This window comes from Buteo buteo, chromosome 4 (assembly GCF_964188355.1).
Source record: "Buteo buteo chromosome 4, bButBut1.hap1.1, whole genome shotgun sequence".
Lineage (NCBI taxonomy): Eukaryota > Metazoa > Chordata > Aves > Accipitriformes > Accipitridae > Buteo > Buteo buteo.
Window position 1 is genome coordinate 34,114,893 of NC_134174.1, and position 16,115 is coordinate 34,131,007.

A 16,115-nucleotide genomic window follows, 5' to 3' on the forward strand; every position below is an offset into this window, starting at 1 on the left:
TTAAAGCTCTTGCTTCTATATTAATAAGTAAAATCCTTAGGTTTTGAATAATTTCTTCACCTCCTGTTAGCAGATACAGCTGCAAACATGAAGCCTGAGAACTCAAACAACAACCGGAACATGATGTTAAATTCATGGTTGGGGGGGGAGGGGGGGGGGCGGGGAGGGGGGGGGGTGTTTCTTGAATTCAGTTTCCTGACTATTTGGGCCCTGACAATTTCAGTCAGTACTGAATTTTAAGCAATACAGAATTTGGAGTTAAAAAAAGGCATCTAGCTGGGGTTGTAGGATGACTGAACTGCATAGTAGAGGGAAATCTTTGCAAGCAGAGAAGTTAACAAATGCAAGAACAGACCCAGAGGTTTTTTTTGTTTCCCCCAAGACTACAAAAGAATGAGGTCTAGCACTGCTAATTCAGTGAGTTATAGGTCAGGAAAAGCAGGTAAGGCCAAGATGGAGCACTGAAAGAAATCCAGAACAGCTCTGTCAATATAAAGCCAAACCATTTTCAGCACTCCAGCACTAGCCTGTTTTGACTGCAGCATAATAGAATAGAACCAGGCAGTTTAGACCGAATCCAATTAATCTAACTAAAAGTACAAATTTAAAAGGCTACTCTGCTTACTTTTTTTTTTTACTTCACCATGCTGTGAAAAGGCTTATCATGCAACTGTTGATTGGTTTTATCAGTTTTTAAAGACTGGTTGCAATGAGTTAAATGCCTCCAATTCCTTGCTTCTTAGCAGAAACATAAGAGCACCCTTTAGAATTTTTTTCTGAAGGGAAATGTGATCTCAAAAGGAAGGGGAAAGTTCAGAACAGCTCCATCTGAGACTTGTTCTCCTGGCAGCAGTCATATGTCCATCCTACCTTATTGCTTCCATTTGGAGTTGAAAGCATATGAGATGCAGCCCCACAAGGACAAGCAGAGGCAACAGAGGAGCTGATTTCCAGATCATCAAGAGTACCTGAAAGACTTTCACAAAGTAGCAGTGCCATACCTGTCACTCCCCTACTTCTGTATTGATAAGTTATAGGCAGGAAGGTTTTTGACATGTATTGCACATGGACCTGCAAACATTACTCTGTCATAAGTGTAACCACACACCAGGGTTATACATCAGTGCATCTCAGTAGGGCAGTCCACTGGACAGGTTTGTATAGTTTATTTTCCCCCTGTTCCCAACTAGAGTGGCATTAAAGCTGTTAAATTGTTCAACAGCTGCAGCTGAATATTACAGTAAATACATGTCTCTCTCATGAGAGCAAACCCACTTTAAATGATGGGCTACACATACTCTGGTATCCGATGATCCACCCTCTCTCTGGGTTTTGAAATCTGTATACAGAGACACAAACCAAAGCCATATTATTTCTTCCTGTCTGGGTAATATCATCTCAGCTATATTCCATCACTACTTGTGATGCATCACATTTAATAATTATAGCAATCTGTTGGAGATTTTTTTTTTTAGACACACTTTCTGCTTTTGATGTTTCTGATCACTATGGAAAGCTTGTGCTATTTTATAGTCTGCTGACTAAGCTCATATGCACACCAGCTGCATTTTATCAGGGAACAATGTTTGCCTTTTGAACTGGTTGATAGATTTTACTTAAAATGAAGAGGAGATGTACATTCTTTGGCAACATTTAGAACCTTGTTCAGCACAATATCCATTTGCAGAAAGTCATAGCCTCCAGCTAAACAGTGCACCAGCCCATGGCCATCAGCCCAAGAGAGGTAGAAAAAAAAATAAATGTTAGAACCAGAAAGGACCCCAAGTTTATTTGCTTCATAACAAAACCAGGATCACCCCATGTCATTTGGACAGATATCTTGTCCTACCTGTTCCTGAAGCCTTTCAACAAGGATTACTCACCTTTTCTTAGCTATTTTTACTAGTCCTTCATTATCTTACTGGGAAGCTTTTCCATGTATCAAAATTAAGCTGAGTCAAGGCGTATTCAGGAGTTTCTATCCTGTTTCCCCAAGCGTGGAAGGAAAATGTTAATTTCCTTTTGCAGCAACTTCAAAAACTGAAACCAGTACTTAAGCTATTACATCTTCCCTTGAAGAAGCAACCCCAATGCCTTATGGCACATTTTCTAAACCCTGAGATTCCCTTTATTACTTCCAACACTCTACTCAAATGCAGAGCTCCCCCCCCCCCCCCAGCTCTAGAGGAGCCTAATCAGTACCAAGAGCTGAAAGACTACATCATACATTATCCAGCAAGTCAAAAGGTTGCTTGCAAAGGACAGTGAGCTATCAGTTTTCCCATTCCTTCTCTCCCTCTCCCACCCTTACAGAGCAGCACAGCATGATTAGGTGGGAGAGCTACTCAGGGGGACCACTGCTATGAGCCAGGATAGCAATTCCTAAGTAGAACCAAAAGTTAGTGTTCAGCCAACAGATTTCACTATGCCTTCCTCATTCATCCTAAGACAGGTCTAGTCAAAACTGCTGACCAACAAATGCATTTAAGGAAGCTGTTTTATTTTACAATATCCTGATTTTTTTTTTTTTTCTTGGAGCAATGCTTTCTGCCTCTTCATTGCTTGGGTTCCTTTTCTCTCAAGAATTGTCCTCTCTCTGCATTCTCCCCTGAATTGGTGAAAAGGTCTCTTTTTATAGATTTTAAAACTGGGAGTATCAAATCATTTCATCTGACTTAAACCCAAGACACAGAAATTGTCCATTTACGTGTTGTGTCAGATAACCTTTGTCTTCTAGAAGCAGTGCTGCCAGCAAAGGATATTGATTTGAAGGCATCAGAACATTGATTTTTTTTTTTTTAAAGTTTTCATCAGTAAATTGTTTTCCCCTATAGGAAACTAAGCACATGGTTTTAAAATTTGAATTTGCCTTTAGTTTCCAGCCATTGGTTCTTGCTATGCTCTAAGTAATAGATTAAAGAGCTCTTTCATACTCATTATCTCTCCACAAGGATTTATGCATGCTTAAGTCACCTTTCAATCTCTTGACAAATTAAACTGCAAGCTTCTTTAAATAACTTATTTTTTCCTAGTCCCTAAATGCTTTATGGTAAATTTCTAGCTCAAACCCCATATTTTCCCAGCACTTTCATATAGTGAACATTGTAACTGGATTTCTGTTAACTCTATGTGACTTTGAATGGCATAAGATAATAAATCTGCTACCTCCTTCTTATTCTCATTAATAGTGGTAACAAAATGTTATCTTTTTAGCTGCTCTGTCATATAGGGTACTCACGTTCAGTTGTTTGTCCTCTTTGATCCAGGCATCTTTCACACGTGCTGCTTCTCAATACCCTGGCTACCAGTCTGAAGGCTTTGTTGATATTCTCTGTTCTAGGAGGGCTCACCTTTCATTAATACAGCAAAATTTACTTTGCTTTAAAGAGCATGGGTTATTAAGCACTTACACAAGGGTACTGTTCTCCCTAGCTGGAAGTTAAGAGGGTTAGCACAAGGCTCCCCAGGAATCTTCAGCCACCCAGGGAAGGGGGAGCTGGAATGGACCCCAAAGGCATGGCCTGGATAGGAGCACCCTTGTGTCCTCACTCCTGGACACAGCACAAGGATTCAGCAGCCGATGCCATGCAGGCTGACTACCCTCCCTTCCCCTCCACCTCTGACAAAGCCTCACAGGCTTGTCCTGGGGTCTGAAATCAAAGCTTAAGGCTTCTATGATATATAGCACAATCATACAGAGTGTGCAGGTAGATTAACAGCAACAGGATCATCAGCCCTTGTATTGTATCTAACTTTCTGTTTACAAAGCTTCTAGAGGCAATGTTCATTTCCACCCTGCAGGATACAAGTACTTGCTTCTTCCTATATAGAGAGTGACTAAGGCCAGCAGTGAAAAATATGACAAAGGTTATACAGAAAATTATACGGAAAAAAAGTTTGGCTTTTTCATTTGCTTGCTTGTTTAGCATTGCTAAAACTAGCAGATATGCACAGCAAAATATCTCTGTTGGTCCACAGGTCCCATCCTTTAAATGGAAACCATTTGTTTCTGCCTCAAAAAGATCTTCCCCATCTTCTGTGGCAAGGAAGTCACCCTTTAGTCCTTTCCTCTGTCACTTAAACAGGACATTACCAGCTAACAGGGTATGTTTCTATGTAGTCTTGGATCCTCAGAATACAAGTGCAAGCTGTTTAAGATATTAGCAATAATTGTCAAAGGCTCAAAGCCTCTCTGGGGAGCAGGAGGAGGCTTGCACAGGAATTCTGTGCACTGCTAAAAATCCCTACCAGAGCATGTTACTCCATACTCACTTCAGAAGGCAGCCTGAAGATGCATCTCTTACTAGGAACCCTGCCACCTTCTCTTTCCAAATAGCCTTTTGGTTCTTAGGAAAGTTGACTCTGAAAAATAGAGCACAGACAGTCTTTCAGCCTGTCTAGACATTCTGGATGCTGAATACTTAATGTCCTGGTATAACACAGCTGGACTATAGCACTGGAAAGTGATGAAGGCAGGAAAAACAACAGGCAGAACTTCTGGTTTAACAGGCATAAATACACTGCAGCTGTAGCTGCTCTGAGCTGGTAGTCTGCAGGAGGCTAGGGAACAATTATCTATATTATGCAAAGGAAGTTCTGTCTAGACAAATCAAAACTTCTTCCCACAGAGGTTTACCCTTTTTTGCATACCCCTGGTCTCCCAGAATTTGCTAGAAAGAACTGTTAGCCATCAAAAATTGACAGTGAAAGGCATTGTCCAACAAGTCAAAGATGGGAATCAGGAGCTGATTTGTTATAGCTTCCTTTCCCACCATATTCCTGTATGGATACAGTTCTGCATGCTCTTTTTTCATCCTCTCTCCCACATTTTGAAAAACAATCCAACAAGATGCATGACACACAAGAAAAAAACCAACAAACCCAGAGTGCAACCCAAAACTCAGGAACCTCAGCAGCTGATCTCTGAAGTACTTAAGACCACTAACTCCACAAATTATGGATGCTTAACAATTAAGCGTGTTGATCAGCTGAATTAAAAAGCATGAAGCCACCTTTATGGTTTTGAGTGGCTGTAAAGTTTACATGGTTGACCCACTGGGTTCTAAGATACAAATGAAGTGCCCAAGTTCCATCATCCTTGGCATAGCTAATGCAAATGCTGGAAGACATTAGTATCTTCCTTTACTTTTTTTCCCTGTGGGTGAGTTGCATTACAGCAATAACCACTCCTACAATCTCTTGTATCAATGACTCCAGTCTTCAACTGGATTAGCAGTTACACCAAACATGTGATTTCAGACCCCTTTTTTGTATAAAAAAAAGTTCACTTAACATGAAACACAAGTGTTAAACTGCTGGGACATAACTTAGAGGGTTCAAAGCAGGCTAAGACATAAGTAACTTGGAGTCAGCATGAGGCTCTGAGGTAGTGTTTATAACTATTTCCTTGAACTTCCATTTCATCCTTATGTTGTCAGTAATTTCAAACGAGAAAGACAGCAGATTTGCATTACATTTGGGCATATGAGAGTCCCAAATTACAGGTTTAATAAAAGCCATTTGAGGCCTCTTCCTGTAAAGGGAAGATCACTCCCCAGTCCAGGACATCCATGCAGGCACGCAGGCTGGCTCACCACCCGCCTTGCACCATGACCTTTCTGAGTCATCTCAAATAAAGTTCTGTGCAGTCACCTAAAGTCTGTTTCAGGTAAATAACGTCACTGGGATTACAAAGCCAGCAGAAATGACTTGCTGGCCTTTTCTGAAGTCCAGGTTGCATGTAGCGCTTCTAGATACAGACCAACTTGTGCTGGGGAAGTTTCTGCACACTGTATTCTCTCATTGCCATTACGATTGCAACACAATGTTTTATAATTTGGGGTCATCTTTCTTTAGATGTGGTCAAATAATGACTATTCCCATATAGGTACTGCTGCAACTCAGTAATACTAGAGCAAAGTTTTCTGGAAACAGCATTTTGATTAAAAGAGAAAACATGACAGTGAGGGGAAAAATAGAGGACTGAGATATGAAAGTTTATCTTCAATTACTATTCTTTGCCCCCCTTAAGTTACTTCTAATGTTAGAGCTAACAAGTATTTTGGCATATTACTCTTAAAGCATGATCAGTATCTAAATATAGAAAGGGTAGCACAGTACTCCCTCTGGCAGCCATTAGGTTCTTGGATTTAGGACTTGATAGTGAGAGCAAGCCCACCTTCAGAGCACTCACTGAAAGGAGGTAGGTCTGCTACAGATCTGTGCAGTCTGCATTCAGTGCAGTGTCCTCTGCATGCAACCACCTGCACACACCTTACTAAAATTTCTTTAGCAGGTGTTGCATTTAGAGCATTTTTGAATATTACAAGTCTTCACATCCTAAAGCAGATTGCTCCTTAGGATTCCTGCATATCATCCTACAAAATAGTATGGGACAGGACCAGATAAGTCCCTGCATGGATAAAAATTTGAAGAGACTGATCTCTTAGAATTAATAGAAACTTCAGGTCCAGAAGTCATATGCAACAGGAAAATAATGATACAAAGTGTGACTGAGCATCAGTTATGCTGGGGACAGCAGCAGTGCAGATACCTGCAACTACTGATGACTGAGCACATCTTTCTCTGCTAATCCTTCTTTCCAAGAATGTTTTTCCTAATTCAATCATGTTTACTGTCAGTGATGCTTCAGCTACAGAGCATGTACTTTTCTAAGTTTTAGACCTTTACTTGTAGTTACAACTCACCTCAGGGAGAGAGATAACTCCCTGGTTTGTACACTAGAGCAGCTAGTCTGTGCTTGCATCCACAGAGCTGATTTGCTGAAGAAAGTTATCTGCTGGCTAAACTTCAGAAAACTAGATGAGGAGAGCCAATTTATGCTTCTACCTTCTCTGATCTAGGGTCATGAGCACCATGGGAGCACAAGACACAACCTGAGCAGCAGCAAGGATGCAGATGTAATGAGCAGGTAACACTGCTGGGATGGGAGCCCAAGGAAGAAAACTCTGGGAGGTGGATCCAGACAGAGAACTGGGTGCCTTTGGCACCACAAAATCAGTAATGAATATATATATAGACTTGGTAATAATCAGGGTATTATTAATACAAATAAGAGTGGCTGCTGGAAGATTTTTTTGAAGACAGAGTAAAGAAGGACCCAGCCTTTTCTGCATGGTGCCCAGCAAAAGGACAAGAGGCAACAAGCACAAACTGAAATACAGGAAATCCCATGTAAACTTAAGAAAAGACTTTTTCCACAGTGATGTTGAACACCGGAACAGGTTGCCCAGAGAGACTGTGAAGTCTCCAGCCTTGGAGATACTCAAAACTTGACTGGACATGGCCCTGAGCAGGCTGTTGTAGGCAGCCCTGCTCTGAGCAGGGGGTCAGACTAGACAGTCTCCAGAGGTCTCTTCCAATATCAGCTAGTCTGTGACTCCGAGACAATCTCTTCATTCAATTAAATGACACAGCAACAACTAAACACAATCTCCTGCTCTTAAGTCCAAGAAGATGAGCAAGTCATTTCTTGTCTCTCTGCTTATGTAGGTCTGGGCCTTTTCAGATTGTCATTATAAGATGTAATGTTTCATTACAGTTCTTGCAGTAAGGACAGACTTAAATCAATTCCCTTTCCAGGACCAATTTTGAGTACAGCCTGAACAAATGTGACAGACAGACCCTGGAACACTCCTAATGAGAACAGTAAATTAATCAAAGAAGTTACTGGCTCAGTAGAAAATTTGTGGTAGTATTAATTGGGATAACAGTGCCAGGAAAAATAAAAAAGCCCTGTTGCTTGAACAGCATGGAATCAGTAACATTATTTGTTTATATCCTGTGCCATATAACACTATGAAATATTAAGGTAATCCTCACCAAAAAGGTAAATGTTGTTAAATAATAGCTATTACTGAATTACAGGACACAATTAATGCTAATTTGTTAGCCTTTCCTGACATAGAAACTCAGCAAGACAGGCAGCTGGAATACAAGAAAGAAACCTGTATATTGGTTTTAATGCAGTTTGGAGCCAGTTTGCTGGCAGGAGGCAGGAAGAACTAGCATCACAGAAAAATAGCAATCAGAAAAGTTTAGTAGTTACTACATGTACTAGTTACTGGTTTAGACAAAGCTGATATCAAACAATTATGCTTAATGATATATAGATATAGGGAAGATAATACAGTTACATTAAGGAAATGCAAAGGAATTTGGATAGCGGAGTAGTAAGAGAGTGAGGGTAAGACAGAAGAAATTAAGGAGAAAAGATATTACAGAACCTTATGAGAATAAAAGTTAGCTAAAATAACTTTTAAGTGATTATCCCTGAGCTTTTCTTTCTACCTCAGTTTCAGAAAGACCCAGGTACCTTTCTGTTTTGGTTTTTTCTTTTTTTTTTCCAGACAAGGGAGTAGCCATAAGTAACATTGTCAAGTCACTTTCCCTGCCTAGTGCATAGTTTAACAGTAGCTAAACTTAGCTATTTCTCACCTCAGCTTTAGAGCTTTCCTAGACCCCAAAGCATCTCATTAGCTTCTTATTGCGTGTATCATGTAGCAACATGCTAAGCCATTTCCTTACCATAACCATCACCTGTCTTAGTTATGTCAGGATAAATAATACCAGCACCTAAATGATTTCAGTCTAAAGCTGCTGTTGGCAAGACCCCCCACTTCTGAAGGGGTCACAACCCCAACACAGTTCATCCAGAAACTGGAGGTTCTGTAGCGGGAAGTTACCTGGATGACAGCACCAATACAGCTCTTAGTAGTGGTTTATTTAAAGATGTATAAGAAGCTTTGAGATAAATATTGAGAAAATTATGTACAGAATACTAATCAGATTATAAGACTTCTGCTTCCTAAATTAGAGTTGTTAAAGGTGCTCACAGCACCCCACACGTGGTGGACTGAAGCACTTGGAATAGCAGGTGTCAGACAGCTACAGTTGCTCATCTTCCATTTTATCTTTACTACACATTATACCAGTGATCTTTTCATCCAGCTCCCAGTTAATTCAAAGAAAATCTACACATTTATTTCAGTACTAAATATACCCTATTCTTTTCATCAGTAACAGTATCTACTCATAAAGTGATCTACATAAACACCTTTCTTCCAACACAGAAAGAAGTTCTGGGAGACTTTAGCACATATTTAAACTGAGATAAAAGCCTACCATAGAACTAACAACTATCTTCAGAGGGTTGTTTATGTTTCCAGGAATTTTTTGGGTTTTTTGTTTTGTTTTGTTTTTTACTGCTATCCATCTGCTAATCTTAGAAGCCCAATAATTGTAAAAACACAGAGATAGCAATAGCCAAGCATTTAGCATTAGATAAAAACAAATAAAAATACTCACACTCTGGATAACCCACAAAGTCAGCGTTCCAGGAACTTGTGTAAGAGAAGCAGGCATTTTTATACACCCAGCTATACTACTACAAAATGCTCTGCCAGCAGTAGCAACACACTTACTGGCCTTTATACAGCTTAGGTGTGAGTGGGAGGAAGCACTACTGGAGGTGAAGGTTCCTGGGGAGGTGATTAATTCATTTTTAAGAATGATTGGTTTCAGGGTTTATGTGTGAGTGATTGACAGGAGAAAGGACCATCCTTGCTGGGAGCAGCCTGGTGAAAGGCAGGCCTTTTTTCAGGAGGAACATCAGAATTGCTGAGGCTGCTCAGAGTCTGAAAATGCCCCATCTCTTCTGGAGTTCTGTTCTGTAGGCATATCCCCTCAGCTAAATAAGAATTTGTTCTCAGTTCTGGCATTTTCTTCTGGGCATTACGGTGTGCGTTGTCCCAGGAGAGCTCTGTCAGGGGCTGGCAGATGCACCTAAAGCTCAGTCTGACTCCTGAGAAGTACTAAAGCCTCAAGCTGGCATCAGCAGCTGGCTGAAAGGTAGGGAAGAAACTTGAATGGAGATCTAAGGTTACTAGGATGTCTACAAAATAGCCACAAAAAAGTTACACTGCTGCAGCCTGTGCATCTTCCTTGCTCTCAACACTTGTGCCTGTGCTGAGTGACCGTTAGCCAGCTAGCAAATGGCATCTTCCCTCTGTGGCTGGAAGAAACTGAGAACATTTTCCCCCAAGCAAATTCAAAGAGGTTGTTTTAGATGGAGACATTATCTGATGAGGCCAAAGCAGGGCCCTGAAGTTTCACCTGAGGCATTAAGCCTGTAGGTATTCAGGGAAAGGTGGAGACTGACAGCCTTGTTACCTCTATTCCCCCACCCTCTGCTTTTTACCTCTATAGGGTATAAACACATCAGGAGTGGGAGAGGCTGTTTAGTACCAAGGTGTAGTGCTGGTCTAATGATGCTCTGCCCTCAGGCTGCAGTTAAATACTTACTGCAGAAAGCAGAAGCAGCTGTTAGAGGTGGTGCTATCCCCAGCTGGAGGGAGGGGGTAGCTCTGTAGCAGAGGACAAGGGGTGCACCCATCTCAGCAGCTCCAGGGCTCGGTGGAACCTGCCCCTGCAGCTTCTTTGGGCTGAGCTGGCTGACTGTGTATTTAAAACAGATGTGGGATGCTTATGAGTTGTGTTTTGCTGGCTCAAATGTAAGGCGCTGGGAAGTGTTTGAGGGTGACAAGAAGGACGGGAGGAATATGGATGGGTTAATATCTTAAGACGTCAGTGAGCTTCTGAGGAAGGGGATGTATTGAAGGCCATATTTATTTAATTTTTTCAGCCATCTTTTGGTGATACCTCATTAAATGGAACAGAAAGAAATGTTGGAATCAGGGTGTGCTGTGAGTATTCATCTGTTCTAGGCTACAAAATGATTGTGAAATATCACATGGAGGCTCAGTAGTGCTCCTTACTGTTGTCAGCATTGATGGAGTGGCACCCTGTGAGCTACGGTGTTTTCTATGCAGATGTGGCTGGAGTGATTCACAAATGCAATAAACTTAAATCTTCCTCCTTTGTGTGCTGTAGCAACAGCCAGGATGGTATCGAGGAAGTCCTGAAGGCAATACCTGGGCACAGTGGGGTGCTGCATTCACCTGCAGTGTAAATATAGCAGTAAATTTGCAGCCTTTTTACAAGTGAGAAAGCCCAGAAACAGGAAAAGATCAGGAATGATCAGTCACAGCCCCAGATGGAGTTGTGGCTGTAGGCAGTCAGTGACGCCAGTAATAGTAAATCACCACATGGGATGTTAGTGGTAGAGCTGGGGAGGTAATCCCATAGACCACAACTCTTACTGTCATGCACCTTTGCACCCCCAGGTGTTTAATGCAACCTTTGTGCCTGCCTCACCACTCGAATAATTATGGTTTCAAGGAAGATGTTTTTGGTAGGCTGCATTAAGAAAAGCCCTTGGACAATATGTAGAAGATAAGGTAAGACAGTTGGAAATAAAAAGTTAGCTTTGTTGTAGAAATAACTGATGTTTGAGGAAAACCTGTTTTTTTTCTTGGCTATGAATTTTCAAGTTAGGAAACTTTTAAACCAAATTATGCAAGTTGCTATTAAGTACAGTTTCTTAATTTTCTGATGCTGTACCTTGGAAAACATTAACTGTGATTCTTCCAAATTTCTGGGAAATGTTGAATTCAGGGGAGAATGATGTTTGCTGTCTCCCAAAGAAAGGTAGACTAGATCTAAAAGTATATAGCACAGGATTTTAGGAAGAGCTGATTCAATATTCATTCTGCTTAAGAGTTGTGACAGTGACAAGTCATTTTGCCTTCCTCTCTCAATTTCCTTCCTGCAAAGTGGAAATAACCATTTATAAATGTAGTATTTATCTGTGTGCAGAAGGTGCAATTACTGCCAACACAGGCTATGCTGCACTTCAACTTTAAAGTTAGAAATAGCTCCTGGTGAAGATCTTAATTTTGCAACTCACCGATGTGTATACTTTCAGGGAAGTGGGACTGAAAATATTTAGGAAAAAATATTTTATTTAGAAATCTGTACAGTTTAAAGGATAATGTTAATACACTACATGCATGATAGTCTTTTCAGGTGATTAAATGCCCAGCTGAAGTGGGGTATATAGCTATAGAAGCCAAGATATGAACAGCACCATCAATATTTTTCCAATTACAGCAAAAGATGGAAGACGCTGTGATTCTGAAATCATGGATATAGCTTTTCTTGTTGCGTGAAGGGATAGAAAACAGAGCTTTTTTTCCAACCCTTTGCAGCAGGACCAAGCTGCCTCTTTCAGGTGGGCTCAGGCAGTTAACATTGGTTCGATGTGCAATTTGCATGAAAAAGGATGGACCCAGCACGTTGTATCTAGTGTCAGTGTTGTTCTTCCTTCGTTTAGATGGCTGAATGTTTTTACTTTGCTGTAAATCTTAGTAACCGAATTGACCAGTCACTGTATTTACTGCCAAAGCTGCACTGGGGCCGTGCAGGAGTGCAGTGGGGGAGTTTGCCCGTGGTAGGTTTCCCAAGAAGGTCCTCCTTCCCTGGGGCTCAGCCTAGAGGCGTTTTGCTTCAGTGTTTTTCTGGACTTCTCCAGCCTGAAAGTGTCAGCTCTGCTTTGGTGTTGCCCACAGGCACCCAGCTGTGCACGTTGCTGCTGAGCTCAAAGGGGACAATTGTTCTGCCCTTCCTGGAGTAATCTATAAGAAGAGGCTTCCTTATGTCATTCTCTTTAGAAGATGCATCAATTCATACCATCCCTAATCCTTTCAGTTCTGCCAATTTTGGTGCTTTGAATTTTCAGTTCAAGTATTGTATGATATTTATCAAGGAAATGGAGGAGGTGTTGCTTTGAAAAGGGAATTAATGTTGACACCTGCGCAAAGGCTTCTGAGAAAGGAAGAAGTCCTACTGAAGTGTGATAGAGCACAGACTGTCTAAAGGTTAGTCTCTAGGCTATCTTCAAGCCTTGGGCCACAGCACAGTATCATTAATTTGTTCTGTTGCATCTGGGCGCTCTAAATTGACTTATCTACATCATGAGCATTTAACGCTTTCCCGGTTTCCAGCACGTTGCAGAGAAACTAGGAGAGAAGGAGAAAGCAAAGAAGAAATAGGTAAGTGAACAGAGGCAAAGAAAATAAATTCGCTGAAGGTGGAAAACCCGTTCAGCAACCCATGGGTCTCTCGTACGCTGATCCACATGTACATAGTAATTTTGACATTCCTAAAGCATGTATGGGTAACAAAAGCTGTTCAAAGCTGAGTAACTGTTTGCAAAAGGGAGAAAAGCTGAGATGTGGGGGGACCGGGGAGTGAAGCTGCCCTGACAATATGCCAAGGCACTCCCCTAAGCTCTTTTCTCCTGTTCTACATGAAAAGCTGTTTGAGCAGCACTCTGCTCAGTGGTGTGGGGGGGAGCTGGGCAAAGGTCCTGCCCTTCTTGCTTGGCATCTGGGAACTGACAGCTAACCATGGGAATTTACACCTAAATGTTGATGTTATTTGATCTTACTGATATTTTCAGGTGTTAACAACTATAAAATGATACAGCATTGAACAATAGGCTTTAGTGAATTCTAATCTATACTAGAACATAACTCTGGTGTCAGCACTTTGTAATGTAAATTTTTAGAACAAATGAAAAGTACTTGATTCTTAATATTTTGGTGTTCTGTGATAAATTCACAAGTTCAGTCTATTAGAATCATGTAACTCGGCTTTTTTGACATATTTTATGGTTTGTTGCACACTAATGTAATCTACTTAAGTCCATAATTCAGTAATAATCTCAAATTACTCTTTGGCTAAACACGAGGGAATCTAATAAAACTATGAAGAGTTTTGAGATGATTAATATTTATTTAGTTGTCCTTGTAACTTCTTTTTATACCCTTTATGAATAATTGCTCTTTACTGGCATAATTTTTGCTCGTTTTACAAGACTGCAGGACTTCTTTGTCGATTGTAGCATTACCTTGAGATGTGGATGAAGATCTCATTTAGCTCAAATGTGCTGTGGTTTCTTCTACATCTTCTAAGGAGCATACCTCCATGCATCCCTAGTCTACTGCCAATGGGATGCCAGGCAGCTATAGGTTCTTGTATAAAAGTTATGGCTTGTAAGTTTCTCTAATACTGTGAACAAACTTGTCATGGTGAATGATGAATTAGTTTTTTTGTTTTTGCTTTCTGTTAATTAACTTCTCCTGTACCAGAAGTTATTTGTTCCACTGAAAAATATATGGGAATGCACTAAGTTGGCACTCTTGATTTATTGCTTTTGCCTTATAATCTAATTTTCAAAAAAGCACTATTCAAATTTGCTTTCTAGTGCTAGATAAGAGATCATTAACCCGCTCTCTTGAGAGCAAACGTACCAGTAAAGAAAGGCAGAGGTTCATGAAAGCTACATCTCTAGGTAACATGAAGGAAAAACTCCTAAACCGCAAACATGGCGTTACTACAGCATGACTACAGGCTTCGTGGAAAAAACAATAAACTGATAGCAACTGCTGCAGAACATGGCTTTGTTATGTGTTATGACCCGAGCTCTCGGTTGTAGCACATGTGAGTCTCCCAGCCCACTGCTCTGGTACCTTCTGTTCACTTGCGTTCAATGGTATCAAAGAATGTCTTCTAGGGCTGAAGCGTAAAAAAAGCCCGTGAAAGGTTACGACGGGCTAAACAAACGCTGCATTCCCATGGAGTTCGGTGGCCTTGTCTGCAGTAGGTAGAGATGGATGGTTGTCTTTGTTTAGCTACTAAGAAGCTAAACTGAGGGGGCGAGAAGACGCTGCAGATGGCAGCCCGAGTCCTAGCTCTGAGGGCTGGGACCATCAGCATCCCGGGCTCCCGGGGCCTGGCTCCGGGAGCGGCGTGTTCCCCCCCGCCCCGGGCCCTCAGAGCGATGCCCCTTCAGCGGGAGCCGGGAGAACCGCCGTGCTCGGGCAGGGGGGCGGCCGCTTACCGGAGCGCGGGGAAATGCCCATCCCGGAGGCGGCTGTGTCCCAGGTCGCGCCGCAGATCGGGAGTTAGGAGGGGGCTGTGAGGCTGCCGGTGCCCGATCGCGGCGGAGCTGCTGGCCCTGCGCCTCCCGCCGAGGGTGAGACGGGCCGGCAGGTGAGGGCCGCGCTCTCCCGCCGCCGGGCTGGGCAGGGGGCGGCGGCCCGGGGCTCTCCCCCCCGTCCCCCGCCGCGGCGGGAGGCGCCCTCCGCGCACGCCCGGGGACCGCCTCGCCGGCGGGAGGAGCCCCTCCCGTCCCCCGCGGGGTCCCGGGTCCGTCTCAGCTCGGGTGCCGGTGCCGCTGCGGCCGGACTCTTTGCCGAGCGGTGGCGGCGGGCGCCGCTCGCCCCCTCCCCGCGCGCGCTGCCTGGCGGAGGGAGACGGCGCGTGGTGCCGGTCTCCATGGCAGTGGGCTGCGTGGGCGGAGTGGTCGGGGCCGCAGCGCGGCGGTGAGCGCGCGAGGGAGGGAGGGAGGGAGGGAGCGCGCGCCCCCGGCCCTCCCCCGCCCCTCGGTGTTTGTGTCAGGCTGCTGGCGGCAGCGGCGGCGGAGGGGCCCCGCGGCGCCGGCCCGGCCGAGGGGCGCCGACCCAGCCCGCCGCTGAAGCGAAGAGCCCCGTACCTGCTGCCCCCGCTCCGCGCCGCTCCCGCCATGGGCGGCCCGTAGTAGAGCGGGCTCGGCGGCTGGTGCGGGTGCCTGCGCGGCGGCCATGGCCATGGCGGTGGAGACGCGGCCGGAGCTGGTGGGGAAGCGGTTCCTGTGCGTCGGCGGCGGCGGCGAGGAGCCGCCGGAGAGCGGGCGCTGGCGGGCCGGGGTCATCCGCGCCGTCTCGCAGCGGGACTCCCGCAGCCCCGACCTGGCGGTAAGAGCCGCGCGCGTCCCGGGGCCGGGCCGGGCCGGGGGGCTGCGGCGGGGCCGAGGACGGCGGCGCGGGGCCTGCGGCGGCGGCGGGGCGCAAAGCGGGGCGCCCCGGGCGGGCCCGGCGTGACACAGCCCTTCGCCTGGGCTGCGGCGGGTGCGGGGGGGAAAGAAGCGGCGGCGGGGAGCGGCTGACGTGGAGCCCGCACCGCCGGGGGTCGGGGCCGGGGCGAGGCGCGTTTCCCCGCGGCGTGTGCGGCCGCGGTGTGGGGGGACGGGGACGGAGACGGAGGCGGCGGTCCCCCTCCGTGCCCCCTCGGAAGGCGCGGCTGCGGCTCCTGGCCGTGCAGCCGCCTGCGGCCGCATCGGCGGTAGGAGGGGGGCGAATACCTGCCCTGGC

General features: G+C 44.5%; 1 protein-coding gene across 2 annotated transcripts in view; it reads left to right on the forward strand.

The window, feature by feature from the left end:
* The first annotated feature begins 15,378 nt into the window (after positions 1–15,378).
* Positions 15,379–16,115, forward strand: part of JMJD1C (jumonji domain containing 1C) — a 171,435-nt gene continuing 170,698 nt past the window's right edge. The window contains exon 1 of one of the 2 annotated variants that reach the window (XR_012650077.1): positions 15,379–15,719. Coding sequence is in view for 1 of the 2 variants with exons in the window: in XM_075025490.1 (XP_074881591.1) it covers positions 15,567–15,719 (153 nt within the window). In the remaining variant the exon portion in view is untranslated. The remainder of the gene's footprint in view (positions 15,720–16,115) is intronic. The other variant, XM_075025490.1, reaches the window with a different exon arrangement.